This window comes from Encephalitozoon cuniculi, chromosome V (assembly GCF_000091225.2).
Source record: "Encephalitozoon cuniculi GB-M1 chromosome V, complete sequence".
NCBI classification, from domain to species: Eukaryota; Fungi; Microsporidia; family Unikaryonidae; genus Encephalitozoon; species Encephalitozoon cuniculi.
The window spans coordinates 86341-100147 of NC_003232.1; the positions used below are offsets into that span (position 1 = coordinate 86341).

At 48.1% G+C, this 13807-nt stretch overlaps 12 protein-coding genes and 1 non-coding gene across 13 annotated transcripts; 10 read left to right on the plus strand and 3 right to left on the minus strand.

Moving 5' to 3' along the window:
* Positions 1-75: 75 nt before the first annotated feature.
* Positions 76-831, plus strand: ECU05_0590 (uncharacterized protein; the record flags this gene model as incomplete). Its single annotated transcript, NM_001041267.1, has 1 exon — positions 76-831. The coding sequence occupies one exon, from the start codon at positions 76-78 to the stop codon at positions 829-831; it is 756 nt and encodes a 251-aa protein (NP_597401.1).
* A 59-nt stretch (positions 832-890) lies between these two features.
* ECU05_0595 lies at positions 891-973 on the plus strand. The gene has a single exon. It is a non-coding gene; the product is annotated as a tRNA-Leu (tRNA).
* Positions 974-1061: 88 nt separating this feature from the next.
* Positions 1062-1721, minus strand: ECU05_0600 (ribosomal protein L1 domain-containing protein; the record flags this gene model as incomplete). Its single annotated transcript, NM_001041268.1, has 1 exon — positions 1062-1721. The coding sequence occupies one exon, from the start codon at positions 1719-1721 to the stop codon at positions 1062-1064; it is 660 nt and encodes a 219-aa protein (NP_597402.1).
* Positions 1722-1829: 108 nt separating this feature from the next.
* ECU05_0610 (transcriptional activator) lies at positions 1830-2675 on the minus strand (the record flags this gene model as incomplete). The annotated part of the gene is made up of 1 exon (NM_001041269.1): positions 1830-2675. One exon carries the CDS (start codon positions 2673-2675, stop codon positions 1830-1832), a length of 846 nt encoding a protein of 281 aa, NP_597403.1.
* A 180-nt stretch (positions 2676-2855) lies between these two features.
* On the plus strand, positions 2856-3923 carry ECU05_0620 (Ran GTPase-activating protein; the record flags this gene model as incomplete). The annotated part of the gene is made up of 1 exon (NM_001041270.1): positions 2856-3923. The coding sequence occupies one exon, from the start codon at positions 2856-2858 to the stop codon at positions 3921-3923; it is 1068 nt and encodes a 355-aa protein (NP_597404.1).
* Positions 3924-4106: 183 nt separating this feature from the next.
* On the plus strand, positions 4107-6191 carry ECU05_0630 (uncharacterized protein; the record flags this gene model as incomplete). Its single annotated transcript, NM_001041271.1, has 1 exon — positions 4107-6191. One exon carries the CDS (start codon positions 4107-4109, stop codon positions 6189-6191), a length of 2085 nt encoding a protein of 694 aa, NP_597405.1.
* Positions 6192-6367: 176 nt separating this feature from the next.
* On the plus strand, positions 6368-6592 carry ECU05_0640 (uncharacterized protein; the record flags this gene model as incomplete). The annotated part of the gene is made up of 1 exon (NM_001041272.2): positions 6368-6592. One exon carries the CDS (start codon positions 6368-6370, stop codon positions 6590-6592), a length of 225 nt encoding a protein of 74 aa, NP_597406.2.
* Positions 6593-6652: 60 nt separating this feature from the next.
* ECU05_0650 (uncharacterized protein) lies at positions 6653-8179 on the plus strand (the record flags this gene model as incomplete). The annotated part of the gene is made up of 1 exon (NM_001041273.1): positions 6653-8179. One exon carries the CDS (start codon positions 6653-6655, stop codon positions 8177-8179), a length of 1527 nt encoding a protein of 508 aa, NP_597407.1.
* A 105-nt stretch (positions 8180-8284) lies between these two features.
* ECU05_0660 (uncharacterized protein) lies at positions 8285-9034 on the plus strand (the record flags this gene model as incomplete). The annotated part of the gene is made up of 1 exon (NM_001041274.1): positions 8285-9034. The coding sequence occupies one exon, from the start codon at positions 8285-8287 to the stop codon at positions 9032-9034; it is 750 nt and encodes a 249-aa protein (NP_597408.1).
* A 26-nt stretch (positions 9035-9060) lies between these two features.
* On the plus strand, positions 9061-9745 carry ECU05_0670 (uncharacterized protein; the record flags this gene model as incomplete). The annotated part of the gene is made up of 2 exons (NM_001041275.2): positions 9061-9066; positions 9098-9745. The coding sequence occupies 2 exons, from the start codon at positions 9061-9063 to the stop codon at positions 9743-9745; spliced, it is 654 nt and encodes a 217-aa protein (NP_597409.2).
* Positions 9746-9782: 37 nt separating this feature from the next.
* Positions 9783-10739, minus strand: ECU05_0680 (uncharacterized protein; the record flags this gene model as incomplete). The annotated part of the gene is made up of 1 exon (NM_001041276.1): positions 9783-10739. The coding sequence occupies one exon, from the start codon at positions 10737-10739 to the stop codon at positions 9783-9785; it is 957 nt and encodes a 318-aa protein (NP_597410.1).
* Positions 10740-10821: 82 nt separating this feature from the next.
* On the plus strand, positions 10822-12015 carry ECU05_0690 (uncharacterized protein; the record flags this gene model as incomplete). Its single annotated transcript, NM_001041277.2, has 1 exon — positions 10822-12015. The coding sequence occupies one exon, from the start codon at positions 10822-10824 to the stop codon at positions 12013-12015; it is 1194 nt and encodes a 397-aa protein (NP_597411.2).
* A 34-nt stretch (positions 12016-12049) lies between these two features.
* Positions 12050-13672, plus strand: ECU05_0700 (uncharacterized protein; the record flags this gene model as incomplete). Its single annotated transcript, NM_001041278.1, has 1 exon — positions 12050-13672. The coding sequence occupies one exon, from the start codon at positions 12050-12052 to the stop codon at positions 13670-13672; it is 1623 nt and encodes a 540-aa protein (NP_597412.1).
* Between the last annotated feature and the right edge of the window lie 135 nt (positions 13673-13807).

The following is a 13807-nucleotide window of genomic DNA, read 5'->3' on the forward strand; positions in this document are numbered from 1 at the left end:
TCCCTCAGAGTTCTAAAACACTTTGTTTCAGAGCAGATTGGAAAATATAAATTCAGTAGGGACAGAGCCTCCTATATGAGTGCCATTTCAAGCTTAGTTCTGATAGGATGGGCTATGTGCCTAGAAAACAGCTATAAGTACTACGACCCTGTTCTTCAGCCAACAAACTTTTACAAGCCAAGCACGGCGGCGTTTTTAGAAAGCAGGCCACTGATGTTTGCGCCCGAGCAGCTGAGCAGGAATGCCATTCTGCACAACCCAGTGGCCTTTGGAGAGGGAAACTTCTACAAGCTTCTGTATCCATCAATGACTCGGCTAACAAGCTATCTCAACGACCACAGCCCTTTATTTGGTGATTGGTACCGCTCGCCAAGCCTGATTATGAGCAAGAGCGACAAGGAGGAAGTCATCTCAGGCCTGTACAAAGCACAGCCCAAGGGCGACAAGGATTTGAAGGAATTCTGGGGATTCATAATGGGGGAGCTTCTCATCAGAGATCTTCCCGAGTTGAAGAAAAGCCTTGGAGAGCTGAAGGGAATACAGAACGAAGAGAGGAAGAAGAAAAGCGTGGCCGAGTTTAAGGACATCGCCGACCAGAAGGACAACGACGAAAACAGCTTCTTTGGGACAGCGTGGTTTATTCTGGACTGCCTTTCTCTCGGAGTTTCCAATCGGAATGCAGAGATCTACGGGGATGTCATTGGGCCGTTTGTGGATGCAGCCATTGCCTTCAAGTCTCTTGAGCATAACTTCTCAAACATCATTGGGTCCTCCAGGAGCATGTCTTCTTACAGAACAAATAGTACAGAACAAATAGGATCTAAGAAGTAATAAAATTGTATATATGCACGTGTTCCGCGCATCAGCCAGTCCTGCTCTCAGCCTGCCGAGGTGGTGTGGCCGAGCGGTCTAAGGCGGCAGACTTAAGATCTGTTATCGGGAGATATCGTGGGTTCGAATCCCATCGCCACCATCCGTTTTGCACCATCCACCTCTACTTTTGTGCCCAGAGAACTGCAACCCTCGAGAAAGAAAACGGAGGACGTCGAAAGCGGAAAGCTTTAATAGAGAGTCACCGGAGGCGACTGGTCAGTCTTGATCATCACACCTTTCAGGTTCTGGGACCCATTCTTTAGATAGGAGACAAGCAGTCCCATCCCCACCTTGATGTTCTCGTATATGTGCTCGGAATCCATCCCGGTGTGGCCTACAGTAAACGAAGTAACGGAAAAGTCGTCCTGGATGCGGAGCTTGCAGGATTTCTTTCCCGTCTCGAAAACAGCGTTGATGTCGTCGCCGTTCCTAAGAATATGGGGTGTCTTTCCGCATCTAAGAATGTTCTTGAGCTGGTAAATCTTGTTATATCCAGGGCAGAGGATAAAGAACTTATTCTTCTTTAGAACAGACTCTCTTATATCCTTCTTATCGTCCCCGCTTATTTCGTCGATAGGCACGTACGGCAGATTCGCATCGATACATACTTTGACATGCGCCTCGTCAGCGATCACAATCGTCTTGTCGAGGCTCCGCACCCTATAGGGCAGAACCATGTCCTTCGACACCTTATTGTCCTTTCTGGGGTCGAATCCCTTGAGGTTCACCTGGATCTGAATAGTAACTATCTTTTCCGGGTCCTCGCTCTCCTTTAGCTGGTTAATAATTCCAATGATCCTTCCGGAATCAAGGAATGCAAGTTGCTCTTCTTCGGCTTGCTTGCTCATCTTACCCTTGCATGCTGCAAAAATTTTAAGTCTTCTCAGGACCCAAGATTTCCCCGTCAAGCCGCCGAACACCACTCTATTATGTCTGCAGTCCACAGGTGCCCGCAGTCACCGGTAATTACTGTAGTTGCAATGAATCTTATAGTGCTGTAGCATGTTATCTTTCCGGGAAAACCTCTTGTTACAGTCCTTGTTCAAGCACTTGAATGGCCTTAGTTTCGTGTGGACTATGTAATGCCGTTTGATTCTGCTCAGCGTAGGAAGCTCCATTGTGCATCCTTCGTACGGGCAGGCATAGGACTTTGCTCCATTCTTAGACTTATAGGGAAACATAGACGTCTCGAAATCCGCAAAGCTCTCTATCCTCGTCCCCTTTGCATCAGACTCCTCTTCAGGTCTCTCGCATGATCTGTCGTCCCTGTCTCCTGCCTCTCCCCTCACTTTGTTGACCTCCCCCAACACCTCTCTTTTCCTTCTCTTCATTTCCTTTTTCTTTTCATTAGCTTCCTTGTTCATTTCAAGGTGCTTGTCCACCCTTCCCTGGACAATCCTCCTCATCTCCTCCTCAGCCTCGAGAATGAGGAGTCTCAGAGATGCTAGCTTCTCGTCAAACTCCTCGGAGTCCGATGCCTCAAAATATTCCGAGCTGTAGTGCGACCACTTGGCTTCGATAGATATCGGCGTGTCCAGCCTGCTATCGCTTTCCCCCTCACGATATTCAGAATGATACTTCTTATCGCTAGGGCTCGTGTCTTTGTGATGTGGGTTTCTGTCCCAGGTGTGGTATTGGGGCGGAACGAGCTTTCCTTCCTGACTATATATTACCTTTCTGTACGTGCCAGTCTCCCCGGCCTGCTCATGGAACCCCAGGTACTTGCCATTATACTCACCAGCACTTGATTCCTCACTGAAGTCAAGCCTTCTTCGATCTACCTCCACCCTATTCTTGAGCATTCCTTTCTCCCACACTCCAGATTATATCCAGTTCCAAAGGACGATTAAGGAGTGCAACCTCCTTATCATCTTTGCCAATGACCTGGACCTGCAAATCCAGAGCAGTCTGGGAGCACCCGTTTTCTTCCAGACACACCCTCCGTGCAGCTGTAAAAATTTGTGGAAACAGAGGCCTCACTCATGAAGTTTTCAATAGGCGATCAGAAGAAGAAATACGAGACAAAGGAGGATGTCTCTGGAGTGGTGGAGGAAATGGAGATGTCTATGGACGAGCTTGTTGAGGTTGATCTATCCGGAAACTATTTTTCCGAGGAGGCAATGGAGGAGATATGCAATGTCCTTAGAAATGTTCGGAATCTTCGTGTGGTCAATCTGTCCAGTGCATTCCTGGGCCTTGACAAGGAGAAGCTGTACTCCAACCTTGTCATGCTTTCAAAGGCACTTGCTGGCCATAGAATGCAAAAGATCGATCTGAGCGACAATGCAATAAGTTCTGAGTTTCCGCCGGAGCTCGGGGAGCTTATTTCCTCATCCACCGATCTGGTTCACCTGAAGATGAACAACTGTGGACTTGGGAAGATTGGAGGAGGCAGGCTTGGGGGATATCTTAAGAAGATAGCTGACAAGACCAAGCTTGAGGTGGTAGACATTGCACAGAACAGATTCTTTTCGTTTCCAAAGGAGCTTTCTGAGGCACTCCTGGAGTTCGAGAACATCAAAGAGCTCCGAATCCAGTACAACACAATCGAGGAGGAGACGATGCTGGCGTTTCTGAAAGCATTCAGGAGCCACTCTCTCGAGGTGCTTGACATAAGGGACAACTTCCTATCGCTGGAGGGGTCGAGATATCTAGGGGATCTCTACTGCGAGTGGAATCTGAGAGAGCTCAGGACCGGGGACTGCATGATGAGCAACGAGGGTGTGAAGAGCTTTCTTAGAAGAGCAAATGAAAAGTTTGTGCCGATGCCTCTTCCAGGAGACTACGACACCAGGAGAGGGGGGATCATCCTCGACATATCGTACAACGAGTTTGAGCAGGATGCCGTTGAGCTTCTTGTGGACTTCTGCAGAAGGAATACAATCAAGGAGCTTGCTGTGTTTGGGAACTACTATGAAGATATAGGCGAGGTTGTCGAGGTTGTCGAGAAGCAGGGGGGAACTGTTGTGACGAAAGAAAGCACAGATCTATCCAGCGACTCTGAAGTTGAGATTGACGAGTCGGTGATAGAGGGTGTGGCAGAAATGTAGGGTTCTTGCTGTAGAGAGACGGCTCCATGTCGTTCCGATCATCTATGGAGCTGGAATAAATGGGTATTCTATGTAATGTTTTCTAAGGTTGGGACATGGAAACAGCCAACAGACGGAAATGTTTGGAAAATCGGGCGGCGATAAAATGAAAAACAGGCCCTGGGGTAAGAAGGGAATTTTTAAATGAGCAAGAAAGACACCGAAGAAGTTCCGATGGATTCTCTTGAGGGAAAGGTTATCGATGCCGAGAAGATAGTTGCAAGGAGCGAGCAGGCCTCGGAGCAGGCAGAGGCCCCTGATGGACAGGAGAAGAAGGGGGGAGTTGACGGATCCAGATACAAGAAGCTGCAGACGATTCTGGGAGAGGGGACGTTCAAGAAGGTGTACAAGGCGATTGATCAGGAGGAGGGCAAGGAGGTTGCATGGAATGAAATCAAGATTAGCGAGAAGGGGCAGGACAGCAAGGAGCGAGGGCTGTTTGCCAATGAAATAGCACTTCTTAAGTCTATTTCCCACCCCAACGTGCTTCGGATTCTCGACTATTGGTTTACGCCCGACAGCTTTATATTTATCACAGAACTGATGAGCGGGGGGACTCTCCGGGAATACATAGCAGAGATAGGGGACCTAAATGTCAAGCTTATAAAGAAGTGGGGAAGACACATTCTCGAGGGGCTTGTGTATCTACACAGCCAGGATCCCCCGATAATCCACAGAGACATCAAGTGCGAGAACATCTTTGTGAATGCGGCTCTTGGAGAGGTAAAGATTGGGGATCTCGGGGTGGCAAAGGAGAGAAGAATGAAGAGATACACTGTCGTTGGGACGCCGCAGTTTATGGCCAGGGAGATGTTTGAAGGAGAGGGATATTGCGAGAAGATTGATGTGTATGCGTTTGGAATGTGTCTGATTGAGATGGCCACGGGGGCATATCCGTACAAGGAATGCACGACGGCGGCAGAGGTCTATAAGGCGATTATACAGGGCGTCCCTCCTGTTGCTCTGAGCTCTATCAAGGATGTCTGCCTTAGGAATCTGATTATGAACTGCCTGGTTTCTGAGAAGGACAGGCTGAGAAGTGTCGACTGCTTGAAACACCACTTTTTCGACAGCAACAACACATGCAACGGAGAGTGCATTCCTGCGGAGTGCATGTCTGGGGTTCCCCTGACGGCACCTGCAAATGACATGGAGATAAGCTTTTTGTCCTTCAAGGGCGATGTGATTACGTTTCAGCTGTTTTTCATGAGCATGGCAAGGTTTATCAAGTTTGACTACAACCTGAACACAGACACTGTTGAGGATGTGACAAGCGAGATGTTGGAAGAAGAGGTGGTGTCTGAGGATCAAAGAGACACGCTTCTTCAGCTCCTGTCGAGAGGAATTGAGAAAGCCAAGGAAAGGATCACAGAGATGAAAGGTGGAGATGCAGAGGAGGCGCTCAGGAAGCTGAGCATAGATGCCGAGAAGGAGAAGAGCGGGGCGGATGGGCTTAGAAACGACTTCAACAAGATAACGGATAGGGATCTGAGTATGGAAGAGACAGAGTCTCTATTGGAAATAGATGTGAAGTCTGGAAACGATGGGATGGATATTTCATGTGCCACTCCCCACTCTGGAGAATGCGAGGGCTTTAGGACTGGAGGAGAGCCTAGCTCCCCGTTGATCAATTCCTCGGAGTTGCTGTGCAACGGCGAAGGGACGGCAGAAGAGCAGAAAAGGATTGCAAGCGGAAGGTTTTTTGATGGAACAAAGTGCCCGAACAGCAAGTATAACAACGACATTTCGATTGAAGAGTTTGTGGGGGATGTTTCTGTTGCAACAAAGAGGTCTTCGGAGACTGCCACCAACTGGATAAAAGCATTCAAGTCGAATGACATCGACACTGTATTTGAGTTGAGGATTCTTGTGGACGAGGACTGGGACAAGCTTGGGCTCACTGTGTTTTCGAGCAGAGCCATGAAGAACATGCTCTATGGGATTGACAAGACTCCACTAAAGGAAAGGCAGCTTCCTACGAACACCTCGATTAAGGACTACTCTGGAGCAGTGGAGATAAGGGAGTTTCTCCAGGAGATTGGAAGTTTAGTGGGCAAAGAGAAATGTGTTTCCATATGGGAGAGTAAGCTTCTTGCACAGGACGTCAGAACTGTGTCAGAGCTCAGATCGCTGCACCAGGACGACTGGGACAGGCTAGGGCTGTCTGTATACTCGTGCAGGGTGATCAAGAACGTTATTTACAAAAAGGGGAAGGTGGTGTTCTGCTGAGGCCTAAACGCAGCTTTTTACATGGTATTAAACGGATGAGTACATCATGTTTCCCAGACGTTCCATTAGAACTGACAACACGGCATCCACGTCCTCTCCAAGCCTGCCCAGAAAGGCATTCCCAGAGCACCCATGATTCTCTTGGAATTTGGGTTAAAAGACGAGAAGAGAAGCCCATGGAAAGAATGTCCAAGGACTATGACATTGTACAAATTCCAAGAGATGTTGGATATTCTGATTTGCCACGGAAGATGGAGGTTGGCAAGCCTTTTGAGATTAACGGAAGTGTGTATGTTTGCGAGAAAAGAGGCGGAGAGATAATGAAGATATGCTCTGAAGACTCGGGACGGACAGGTGTTCCGGTCTTGAACAAGGGCTTCTATGTGGTAAGGAGGATGTGATATCTGCCGCGATGTTTCATAAATAATTTGAAGGTATATAAGGGCGCCAGGGAGTAAACAATGATGAGAACTGAGATTAAAAGCTTATTTGAAAACGACAGAGACCGGGTGAAGAAGCTTACCAGAAGGGCCAGTGTTGGGGACGAATTTATATATTACGACTTCTCCAAGACGCATCTTACCGAAGAGATAGTTGACGGATATCTAGAGAAGATGAAGGACTTTGGGGAGAAGATCGACGGAATGTTTGGTGGAGAGCGGATAAACTTTACGGAGAACAGAAAGGTCTTGCATGTGGCGCTGAGGGACAAGGAGGTCTTGAGGATGGTTGAAGGACATGGCGATGCAAAGCTGGATGAGGACCGCAGGATGGTTTATGACGAGCTGATGAAGATCAAGGCATTTGTCGAGGATTTTGACAGCGGAAGGGTATGCGGGGTGACTGGAAAGAAGCTAGAGATTGTTGTCAACATAGGAATTGGGGGAAGCGATCTCGGGCCCAGGATGGTGTGCGATGCCCTGGGACATTATGGCCGAAGGGGGGTGGAGACGTATTTTATCTCGAACATAGATGCAACGGATACAATCAGGGTTTTCGAGAAGATTGACCCGGAAAGGGCTCTGTTCATTGTGGTGAGCAAGACGTTTACAACGCTTGAGACGATTAAGAATGCAGAGCTTGCAATGAAGCTTCTGGAGAGGAAACTTGGAAGAGACAGGTCTGAGATTGCAAGTAAGCACTTTGTTGCAGTGAGCTCGAATGTGCAAGAGGTCGGCAAACACAACATCTCCCGGGTGTTTTCGATGTGGGACTTTGTGGGGGGAAGGTTCTCGCTGTGGTCTGCTGTCGGGATGTCGATTGCCCTCTACGTCGGATTTAACAACTTCATGCGCCTGCTCAAGGGAGCCTCTGCGGTTGACGAGGATTTCCGAAGAAACAGAGGAAGATCGAATGCCGAGATGATCCATGCAATTGCGGAGCTGTTCTACTCTGAAAACGGCTTCAACAATAAGTGCATTGTCTGCTATGACCAGTACATGGAGAAGTTCTATCTGTACCTCCAGCAGGCAGAGATGGAGAGCAATGGGAAGCAGTCGGAAAGAGGGGATACCGGGCTGATTGTATGGGGAGGGCTGGGAACAAACACACAGCACTCCTTTTTTCAGCTGCTGCACCAAGGAACCAGGGATGTGCTGGTTGAACTTCTCATGCCTCTTAAGCCGCTACACGAGGAGAAAGAGTATCACAACATGGTTGTCTCGAACTGCCTGGCGCAGAGCAGAGGCCTTATGGTTGGAAAGAAGGAGGGCAGTGCGAAGGAGTCGTTTCGAGGAAACAGGCCGACCATCACAGTCTGCTATTCGAAGCTTACCCCAGAGACTCTTGGGGCGATGATAGCACACTACGAGCACAAGATATTCATCTTGGGGTTGTACTGGGGCATCAACTCCTTCGACCAGCCTGGAGTTACCTTAGGGAAGAAGATAGCTACTGAGGTGCTGGAGACTCTTGAGTGCAGAGGAGATCGAAAGTACGACGAGTCGACGAGCGAGATCTTGCGTCTTCTGGGCTGCTGCAAGAAGTGAGTCTATGACAAGGTGGACTCGGATGCATGGGTGAATAAAGTCGTTCTTTGGTCTTATTATCTTTGGGTCACTACGCGCGATTTTTGGAGTAGGAGCGAGCCCTTGATGTTTTCGTTCAAGAGGAGAATGGAGACATTTGCAGGATGGCCCGAGGACTACGGGGCGGCAACTCCGGAAAGTCTCTCCATTGCTGGGTTCATGTGCCTATCTGCTGAGTCGGACGATCTGACGGTGAGGTGTGTATACTGTGACAAGACACTAGAGTGTTGGGAAAGAACAGATGTGCCGGCAAAGGAGCACTATCTGCACATGAGTGTATGCCCGCTCTTCAATGTGAATAAGGTGGAGGGCAGGGTGCATATGTTTGATGGGTGGAATCCAAAGGAGGCTCGAGTGCTTGCAAGGAAGGGGTTTGTCAAGTACAATCTTGGAGACATGGACTTCATCTTTTGCTACAAGTGCGGGTCGATTGATAGGAACCATGTGTGTAGACGAAAACGGGGATGTCCATACAATGCGGAGAAGAGCTCAAACATATTCTTCTACGACCTGATTGGAGGCGCCTATAACAAAGAGTTGGCAAGGTATACCGAGTGCAATCTGTACATTCCGAATCAGCTGAGAGAGTTTCTGGGGATGGTTGTGAGTGATGCAAGGATGTCTGCCCTGGGAAGCATCGGAGATGCCATAGACGTGTATGTAAGCAATAAGCTGGCAGATATGGAGAAGGCCATGGACAATGATATTGAGAAGATCCTCGGGGAGATGGCAGGTGGGATTGAAGGGAAGGACCCTGAGCGGGGACGGTGTATGTCCCTGGATGTACTCCCCACCACGGCGGAAAATTCGAGGTAAATTTTTTTCCAGGGCCACCCTTGCAAATGAAGGTAAGTGGGCATTGACCAAGGCTAATTTTAGTTGAACATAGCATACCCGACGAATGGCACGCAGAAGATGTTTGAGATTGAGAGGAGGAATGAAGTCCGCCTGTATGACAAGAAGATAGGAGACCAGTTTGATGGAGGTATTCTTGGGGAGGAGTTTGAGGGAACGATCATGGAGATTACTGGGGGCGATGACTACCAAGGATTTCCAATGGTGAGTGGACATCTGACCAAGAAGAGAGTGAGGCCTCTTCTATCGAAGGGCGATGCAGGATACAGATGCAGGCGCAAGGGAGTAAGGCGACGCAAGAGTGTCCGGGGATCCATAGTTTCTGAGGAGATCTGCGTGCTGAATCTGATAATCCTGCGCCCTGGCGAGAAGGAGATAGACGGCCTTACAAATGCTGTCAACGACGTGTCACATCTTCCCAGGAAAGAGAAGAAGCTCAGGAAGATGTTTGGGGTTCCTGACGAGGAAAAGAACGTTGTGGGGTACATTAGGAATATACTGAAGTCTGAGTGCGATGACCCGAAGAAGATACCCAAGATTCGACACAATGGAAAAAGGATGAAGAGGGAGCAGGAGAGGAGGGAGCAGATAATGAAGATTAGGTTGGAAAGGAAGAGGATACTGGAGGAAGAGAGGAAGGAATATCTCGAGAAGTATTTCAATAAAGCCTGATTTATTTCTTAGCTATTGCCATGTTCATCTCTGCTATTTATGATGCCAGGCTCCATCCAGAGCACCACCCTGGCAGGTCTGCCTCATACTCTATGCCGTTGTAGGTGTACTTCCATGCATGGAGGCAGATGTAATGGTCTTTAGTGATAAAGGATCTGTTGTTTCTTCCCTTGCAATGTCTCACTATGCACTCGTACTTCCTTTTGTCGTCAAACCCATCTATTTCCGCATTACAGACACCATCATTTTGAGGTGGTGGAGGTGCCTCTCCGTCTCCATACATTATGTCGTTTGCAATTGGAAATCCAATACTTTGGAGATGAATCCTGATCTGGTGTGTGCGTCCTGTGACGGGCCTGCACTCCACAAGCGAATATCCATCTCTGTACTCCAGTCTTCTGAAGAGCGTCAGACATGCCTTTCCCCCGGCGTTTACGTGCCGGTACCTACCCTCAGTGCATCCGATCCGCTTATCCACATCCACTTTGTCGGGAAACATCCCATAGACCTTTGCAACATAGATCTTCTTGGCATCCCTGATTGCCTCCAGGCACTTGGAGTGATTTCTTACTGCAAGAATCAAAACTCCAGACACAGGCATGTCCAGCCTGTTGATACAAGCCACCTTCTCGTCCCCAAAAAGCGCCTTTGTGACACAGTATTCTCTATACCCACCCGTAGGATGGCACGGAATCCCCGGCGGCTTATTTACAACGATATAGTCTCCCTCCTCCTTTATAACACCGATCTCCGGGTGTGCGGGATCATGGATATGAACCGTGTGTCTTATAACATCTCCCATCCCGAGAATTCTTGTGGGCTTCACTGCCTCCCCATTAACTGTTATCACCCCACACTCCAGTGCTGATAGGAAATAATCTCTGGTCCTTGTTCTGAATTCAGAAACAAGGACATCTATAATGGGTTTCCTGTACCACCGCTCCTTCACATTGGTCCTGTATGTGAAGAAGTACTCTGCTTCACCCTTTGGCATCGCAGGGTTCTATTTTTGGACTCAAAGAATGGAGGCCGTGTTATAGAACATGCTTAAACCCTGTGTTCAAGGGCCCTTTTCGATGAGAAATACAAACGAGCTCGAGCTTCTCCAGGTAACAGGCATAACAGTGCTGTCTCTGGTGGTTTATTCGTCAGGATACAAGAAGAGCATACTCAATGACTTCCTGTTTTGCATAGTGCCTCAGTATTGTGCCATAGTGTTCCCGGACAGAATCTGGGGTCTGTATCTCTGCTTGGCCATGCTGCTCAACTACTCAGGGCTTCGGAAGCCGGAGGGTAACAAGAGCACAGAAGTTGTAGGATATCTGAGATTCGCGATATCCGTCATAACTGTGATTGCGATATATGCTGTAGACTTCTCTGTGTTTGAAAAGAGGCTTGGAAAATCACATTTCTTTGGCATCTCGATGATGGACATAGGCGTGGGGAGTTTCATCTACAACAGTGGGATTGTGGGATATAAGGCCAGGTCCAAAAGACACATAAGATCCTACCTCATCCTCGTTCTTCTGGGATTTGTAAGGTGCTTTACAGTCAGATGGTTTAATATCAGCGTAAATCCAAGGGAGTATGGAATATACATAAACTTCTACTTCCTGCTTGCACTGGTGAACTTCATATACTCTCTGATAAGGTCCAGATACAACTTCCTTCTTGGCCTTCTGGTGGTGACGGTCTATGAAATCATCCTCAAGTTTTCCGGACTGACATCCTTTATCTTTTCGGATAAAAGGGAGACGTTCCTGGAAAAGAACAAGGAGGGCCTTGTTGCAACTGTCCCCTACATATCGATACTTCTAATGACGACAGAGGTCGGAAGAATCTGCTTTTCCGAGGACAAGACAAGGAAGAAGGCATGGAAAGTGCTTGGAATGACTGCTTTATTTGGTTGTCTCTACACGGTGTTCAACTTCTCAAGCGAGGGATCCAGGAGGCTAGGAAACGGAGCATTTGTATTCTGGATACTCGCCCTTCATAGCTTCCACATAGGCATGTATCTGCTTTTTGAGAGTACCATTGCCCTGTACAACCCGCTGACAGCCGTGTTCTGTAGCTCTAACATGATGTTCGTTTTCTTGTTCTCAAACCTCATTGTTCTGTTTGGAAATGTATTCTTTGACCTCAAGAGCTTCTCGACGCCGGTTGCACATCTGAACCTGCTTTCCTACCTGGTGGCGGTGTTTTCGATTCCAACTCTACTCACAAGCAGGTTTGATCTGCGGTGGATGGGGCTGGGGTACAGATCTCGATGAAGAAATAAAACCTTGATTGATCCCCTGCGCAGCCATGGACAAAGAAGGTTATGGTGATAGGATGGAGTTGGAGGACGGAAGGCATGCCATAATGCTGGAGAATCTCTTCTATCTTCTCTGCGGACTGGACGCCACCCACATGAAGGTGGGAGTAAAGGATAAGCAGTATGCAGTGGTTGCTGATCCAACATATCCCCCACAGCTTGTTTTCCCATTTGAGTCACTGGCAGTTAATGTAAGAGTTCTCAGCAAGTTTGTACTGAAGTCGCAGTACTCCTCTGACACGATCAGGGAAATAGTGGGAGACTGCTTTGAGTCAAAGGTTAGCAGATATCTGGGGGACCTGATGGCCCTAAGGAAGCAGATTGGAGACCTTGAGGCGCTTGTGGTAAGCCTGAGAGGCTGGATTGAGGAGTTTGAGGAAATGAGAGAGATAGTGGACGAGATCAGAAATATATCGGGAGTGAAGATACTGAACCATCTCAAGAAAAGAAGAGACAAGACCGTCCGCTTTCTGGGTCTTTATGACGAGCTCATCCATCCTTGCAAGCAGAAGATAAAGGAGGAAGTGAGCAGCTGGATTACAGAAGGATTGATACCAGGTAGCGGGTTTATGGTGAGAAAGAGCGATTCGTTGGGCGGATTCACAGAATGTGTCTGGGCCGATTGCTATACGATTGTTGAGGAAAATGTCCCATACTTCTTGGAAGAGGATAAGAGACTTATCTACAACTGCGGGAGGGTGATCAACCTTGGAAAGAGGATCCTCGGAAGAAACATATTCCATGGGTCCACCAAGGAATACAAAGACCTGGGATTAACATCGCTGAGTGCCTATCTAAGCACTCAGCTTATGGAATCCCTAAGGCATGATGTTGCAAAGGAGCTTGATGTGATGCATCGGTATCTGCTGATGAACGAGTCGTCTCTGTACCTGGACATATTTGAGGAACTGGGGGACGAGATGTTTTCTCCCAGCGAAAGAACGATTGCCAAGATGAATGCCATCAAGGAATCAAGGCATGTGAGGGGCCTTTTCTTTAGGAAGTCCGACACCGCGATCAACGAGTACATTCTTCAGATCCTGAATGTCCAGATGCAGCCCCGGCAGAGAGTGCGCCTTACGATGCTGCAGACCCTGACTGTTGAGTACAGTCCGTGCATCTTAGGAAACTTCCTGGCGCCAAGGACGGTATCGGAGCTCGAAATCATCTTCAGGTTCCTTTTTACTCTTACGGCCCTGTCGTACTACATGGGCAAGTTCAAGAAATTCCGGTTTGCTCGGATGGTCACGGCGGTGATTGATAAATTCAGGTTTTCGATCCACTCAAAGATGAGACCCATGGGGGTAGAGAAAGATATGGACCATGTGCGAGACACCCTGCTTGCCAACATAAAGAGATGGCTTCGGGACTTGTATCTAACAAGTGAAAAGGCATACTATGCATGGAGCGGCTTCTTCGACCTCTGCTTTGACTTTCTAGACGTCGAGTGCAAGTCAGCACTGGACCAAAGAGAGATAAAGTCATTTGAAGACAAGCTGTTTGAAAGCATAGCGTGTCTTAAAGATGTATTGGAGGCCACTGACCACAATGATTTGTTTATCCACTTTCTTAGTGGGACCAGATGGGCAAAGGTACATGGTATCTCCATGTAGCCCTGCTCCTTCTGAGGTAACAGGAGTTTCGGCTGTTAAATCCTGTGGGGTTACGAGATATGTCCATCCTTTCAGGCATTACTACTCTCGGAAGTGGGTGTCAGGATGTTTCATATCGGGTTGACTTTATAATTA